Source organism: Equus asinus, chromosome 1 (genome assembly GCF_041296235.1).
Source record: "Equus asinus isolate D_3611 breed Donkey chromosome 1, EquAss-T2T_v2, whole genome shotgun sequence".
NCBI classification, from domain to species: domain Eukaryota; kingdom Metazoa; phylum Chordata; class Mammalia; order Perissodactyla; family Equidae; genus Equus; species Equus asinus.
The window spans coordinates 160823524-160829523 of NC_091790.1; the positions used below are offsets into that span (position 1 = coordinate 160823524).

At 42.0% G+C, this 6000-nt stretch overlaps 1 protein-coding gene across 1 annotated transcript in view; it reads left to right on the plus strand.

Annotated features, from left to right (window-relative positions):
- The window catches only part of GARS1 (glycyl-tRNA synthetase 1), a 43815-nt gene extending 38097 nt beyond the window's left edge, over positions 1 to 5718 (plus strand). Inside the window, exons 14-17 of the mRNA XM_044765301.2 lie at positions 295 to 404; positions 3083 to 3176; positions 3859 to 4049; positions 5426 to 5718. Coding sequence (XP_044621236.1) covers positions 295 to 404; positions 3083 to 3176; positions 3859 to 4049; positions 5426 to 5551 — 521 coding nt within the window. The 3' untranslated portion in view covers positions 5552 to 5718. The remainder of the gene's footprint in view (positions 1 to 294; positions 405 to 3082; positions 3177 to 3858; positions 4050 to 5425) is intronic.
- Positions 5719 to 6000: the final 282 nt, after the last annotated feature.

The following is a 6000-nucleotide window of genomic DNA, read 5'->3' on the forward strand; positions in this document are numbered from 1 at the left end:
GCTTACCAGCTAGGGAGGGAATACCCTGGTATCTTGTTTCATTTTTATGCTATATAAACAAAGAATTAAATTTGGTGAAACTTATTTTTCCTTCAGCTTTCTCTTTAAAAGCATCATGTTTCCTACCAGCAATAGTTTCTAGGAATGTTCTGATTTTTTCGTCCTGCCGTACAGAATTGATCAACATCTGTCTAGAATAGAGCTATTTTTAGTGTTAATAAGAATTAGTTAGAGAGGACCTGAAATGCGTTATGTGGGCTTTGAGAGAATGTTATTGAATTTCTCTCTTTGCAGTGGAAGAAGTTGTTCCAAATGTAATTGAACCCTCCTTTGGCCTGGGCAGGATCATGTATACGGTGTTTGAACATACATTCCATGTACGCGAGGGGGATGAACAGAGAACGGTGAGTCCTTTGTACAGTATGCTGTTGTCTTCCAGGGTCAGAGAATGAAATTTACTGAGGTGTGACTCTGGAATGATCAGTTAGCTGTTATTTACTGTAATGTACTAGTGGTTAACACTCATCTTTGCTTACCTGTTTACAAAGCAAAGCACTTTGTTATGTTGCCTCATTTGAGTGATGTGTAGGTGATTGATTCGGATGTGTAGGTTGCTCTAGATGCTTTTCTTTTTGTTGCCTGGTGCTGTCTATTCTGAGCCAGAACATATTACTTGGGGGGAACTATCTGTATTGCATCAGTGGAAGGAACGGTACTTTCAGAAAATTGAGAAGGAAGGGATAGCTCATAGAATTTGACCAAACCAAACACTGTGTCTGTGCACTGGTAAAGCATTAAAGGGAATCTTTCAAACTGCATAAAATTGTCTGGAGTACTTTTGGGGTAAAGATGTGAATTCCTAGGTTCTATTCCAGGGTTACTGATTGACTAGGTCTGAGACCTAGGCCTGTATTTTTTATAGGAACCCCAGGTGATTCCAGTGTAGGAGACTGACCGATGATAAATTGGGTAATAGGATTTGAGATGGAGCCTTTCCTAGCATTCAAGCATCGCTAAAGATAGATGTTTATAAGAAGTCTTCACCTCCAGCAAGTGGTCTTTTGCGCTGATGCCTCTGAATCGCTGCTCCACGTCTTCCACTTTGTCTCTTCATTTTGCCTGCCTTCACCTTTCTCACCTCGCCTCTGCCTGCAGAAATTATACTCCTTTAATTTATAGGCACAGATTTCTAGGCAAATCAATCAGAAGAATGACTAGAGAGGAAATGTCATTTATGTCAAATTAGTAGAAAGAAACATTCTATCTGCATGACCATTCTAAAGCCAGGTGTGTGCCTAAGGTTGGACATCAACTCTAGTTCTTTCTAGGACATTTAACCTTGAAGAATGGTGCCAGTATTTTAAAAAGTCTGACATCCTGTTGGTAATATGTAGCTAAGAAAGTTACTATTTTATTCTCTGCCTTAGAATTGCATCATATTTCCTAACATTTAAGGAGCAGCTTTTCATTCATTCAATAGTAAGAACCTGGGCCAGGCCCCAGACATGCAAACATAAGGCGTGGTTCTTCCTGAGGAATGACATATATAACTGAATATATTCTTTTCAGATGTCAAGTTTGCTTCAAGCTTTTCCTGCTTATTTTTGTAATAAAAAAGTTAAGAGGGGTCAGGCCCGGTGGCCGAGTGGTTAAGTTCGTGCACTCTGCTTCGGTGGCCCAGGGTTTCCCCAGTTTGGATCCTGGGTGTAGACATGGCACCACTCTTCAAGCCATGCCGAGGCAGTGTCCCACATAGCACAACCAAAAGGACCTACAACTAAAAATATACAACTATTTACTAGGGGGGCTTTGGGGAGAAAAAGGAAAAAATAAAATCTTGAAAAAGAAGAAAAGTTAAAAAAAGTCTTTGTGTTCTTCCTTTGACTCTCACAATATTGATGTAACTAGAGTTTTAACAGGAATTTCATAAAGGCTAAGCAAGACTAAATTAGTGACAGTGTTTTATGAATTGCATAGAGATTCCCGTCATGAAGAGAAATTTGATTAGGCTGTGGGAAGCCAAAAATGTTTCTAAATTATTAGCACACAGTCCCTCAATCGATTTTCCTATAAATTTGGTATAAAAACATTGCTAATGAGATTAAAAAAAATTTTTTTTCTTTAAAGGCAGGTCCCTGCTTCTCGGTCACATTCAATAGAATTATCCCACGATGGAGGAGCATTCTGAGTGTTCTGTGGTCCAGGCAGCCGTATTGGTGGAGTCCAGGGTTTACCTACAGGGGGATAGTCCCTGTTGCTTGGCATTTAAGGTTAAATTGGGCTTTGGGGGGACTAAACTGGAACCTGTGTCATTCGTTGTTTTTATGGGACCTATTCATTCCGAGTTCCATATTCTTGCTCTCAGGTGAACCTTTTGTACAAATATTTAGGAACTGTTTTCAGCTCTCACTTCCAACCAGAAATGGCAGCCTACTTTGCCTTCCACAGAGTCTCTTTGCCTTCTTTGATTTTGAGTACCTGCAGCCTGTTGAGGAGCAGTTCAGGAGGTCTGTACTCTTCAGTGTAGGTGCACAGACCATCTCTTTGTTTCATACTGTTTATTTGGAAATACGTTTGTGAGCTAATTAAACTTCTCTGTTGTACTTGGTTACTAAGGCTTGTAGACCTTTCTGCTATGCTGCATCTCTTAAAGGACAGAATGGGACTGTTTTTGGCACTACCACTTATTTGATGACTTGGAGAGAGGTTCTTCAAGGGTCTCACAGAAGTAAGGCTTTTATGTGGTAGCAAAAAATTACCATCTTCTATGGTAGCTTCCAGAGTGTTTTTACATCATTGAACTTTTACAGCAGACCTGTGAAGTGAGCAGAGCAGATGGTAGACACTGACTTTTTAGATGGAGAAACTAAGGTCCAGATAGAGAGAGTTCACTGAGTTGGTCCCAATTTAGAGCTGAAAACCAGCTCTTTCTGATTCAGGTTCTGGGTGTCTTGCTTTTTCTCTTTTGTCACACTGCTTTTCGCATCATGTTTTCTAGTATTTTGATAGTGAAATTTGGGCATTGACATTTTGATCTTTATAAACTAATGTGTTTGGATTTCTTTCTTTTAAAACCATCTAGTTTTTCAGTTTCCCTGCCGTGGTCGCTCCATTCAAGTGTTCCGTTCTTCCACTGAGCCAAAACCAGGAGTTCATGCCGTTCGTCAAGGAATTATGTAAGCAAAGCTGATTGGGTAATCTCTATGGGGACCCTTTCAATTAGACTGAATTTTCAGAAATGTGTCTTTTCTGCAATAAAAATGCGCATTGAATAAAGAATAAATCTAAGTGATTTTAGCCTCTGCTCTTATTTCTAAGAGAAAGATTGCTTGCTCAGGATGTTTCCTCCTAGCATTTAAATGAGTCAGGGTGGGACCTGAGAATCAGATGAAAACATCCTTGCTTCTCCTAGTGACCTTGGTGCTCACTTTATCAGGGGAACCCTAGTGACGTGTGTCAACCCTAGAGGATCTACAGCCACTGGACCCAAAGCACTGATAGGGATCCTAGTGGTCATCTGGTGCGGCCCACTTACTTCATGGTGGGACATGGGAAGAGCTCACTGAGCTGCTCAGGGTCCTGCCCGTAGAGGTGGTAGAGTCAGGAGCGGCCTCCTGGCCTGGGCTTTTAGGTGACACTCCTTCCCCTGCAGCTGTGTGAGAGCGAGGTCCGAGTGAGGGCTTGGGCTCCAGGCAGGGACTTACTCAACTTACAGGATTTTTTTCTCTTGCAACTGTAACCTATTTCTCTCATTTCAGTCCCTTTTATAAGTTTCCTCAGCTTGTAAGATGACATTTAGATGATATTGGGACTTTCGGTATTTCTCAATTTTTAATTTACTCCATTTATTTTGGATAGCGGAAGCCCTGACCAGGAATGGCGTCTCTCACAAAGTAGACGATTCTTCTGGGTCTATTGGAAGACGCTATGCCAGGACTGATGAGATCGGCGTGGCTTTTGGCATCACCATCGACTTTGATACAGTCAACAAGACCCCTCACACTGCAACCCTGCGGGACCGAGACTCCATGCGGCAGATCAGAGCAGAGGTGCTGGGCTTCTCTCTGGCATTTTTAGTTCTAGAAATGTGTGCTGGTTCCTACTGATTTGAGCTAAATTTTGATGTACTTATGTTTCCCTTCCTTCTTTGTTTTTCTTTTTAATCAGAGGCTTGTATCAGACAGAGCACAGATTCCCAAATCCCTTTGGTTTAATTATGAAAATATCCATTCACACTTCTCTAATATTTTACAGCCATTTGGATCACCCTGGGCTCATTCTCTAGCAGTTTGTTTTTATAGTTTGTTTATTTGGGCAAGAGAAATATGATCCCAAGTGGTTGTTGCCATAGTTTTATTGGCGGGCTTTGGGTGGCTTAGACATTTTTATCTTTATATTTCTGTATAAATGTATACATGGGTATAAACTTTTCCATGTTAATCCATTCAAAACCATAAATAATGTTTCAGTAATTCTACTTAATGGGAAGGGAATCATGGAGATGGGAAGAGTGAAGAGGGAATGGAAAGAGTGGCCTCTTTAATTGACAACCACCTAATTGATTCGTTTTGAGCAGGTTTTTATTCAGAGTGCCTATTATATGCTCAGCTTGATACAGAGAGTTAGTCATAGAGAAAACAGAAGTAAAAGACTGCTTTTTTCCAAAGGAGTTTATAGTCTAATTCAGAAGTCACAGATTTCTGGCTTGTCTTTCTACAAAACCAGATCTGGCTACTTAACCTACATTCCCATTTTGCAGCAGTTCTCAGAGTGTGGTCTCTGGACCAGCAGCATCCATACCACCTGAGAGCTTGTGAGATAAGGAAAATCTCCACCCCATACCTACTCAGTCAGAAGCCACCCACCCGGGGTGGGGTGGGAGGTTGCAGAGGGAGAGAGGGTGTGCGGAACTGTTTTAACAAGGTCTCCAGATGATTCTGACGCACACTCAGGTTTGAGAACTGCTGCTCTCTGGCAGCCAACGTTCAGTCTTGGCTGGGGAGCAGCTGGCCCCTAAGTTAGGGCTCTCCAGTTTGCCAGTCCCTCCTGGCTCCCCTCACTCACGTTACTTGACTGACTCCTGTTCTAAGAGTTAAGTCTAATACACATGAAGGAACTTCAGGTGACAAGGAGATGGAGAATAATTAGGAAAGGCCTTGTGGAGAGTTGAGTTACCCAGGGGAGCCAGCAGGCACCCGGGGCTAGAGGAGGGGCATGAGCCTGGCCTGGGAGGCAGGTGAGTGTAATTCAGTAAGGAGGCTTCAGTGAGAGTGACGAGAAACATTCTGTGGGGACCAGTTTCTAGAGGGTCTTGTCATTTAGACACTGGTTTGGCTCTCTATGGTTTCCTGATTTCGAGGTGAATCCTCTTTTTGACAGTCCGAGCAAGTTGGCTGATTCTTGGACTTCTTTCCTTTTACTCCAGGTCTCTGAACTGCCCAGTGTAGTCCGCGATCTGGCCAATGGCAGCACCACGTGGGCCGATGTGGAGGCCAGGTATCCTCTCTTTGAAGGCCAAGAGACTGGTAAAAAAGAGACAATCGAGGAATGAGGACAACTTTGGCAACTTTTGACAACTTGAGCTAATAAAAAAATAACTCTTATCATGTCCACTTTACAAACAAACAGCATTGCAATTGCTCCCGGGGACTGCGTGTTATCCTCAGTGGCTGCCTGATCTTACCCCCAACAATTAAAGTTGAAGGAATTCTGAACAAACTTGTAATCCATCTGTTCATGTTTGCACGTTTTCGGCAAACCTATTTCTTCCACCTTTGGGTAGACACGCTGATGGCTTAATGTTAAACACAATTAATACATTGTTTTAATTAACAGCTTTATTGGGGTAAAATTTACATACCATAAAATTCACCCATTTTAAGTGTACAATTCAGTGATGTTTAGTGTAGTTACAGAGTTGTGCAACCACCACCACAATCAAGTTTTAGAACATTTCCATCACTCCAAAAAGAAGTCTCATGTGCATTTAACATCACTCAC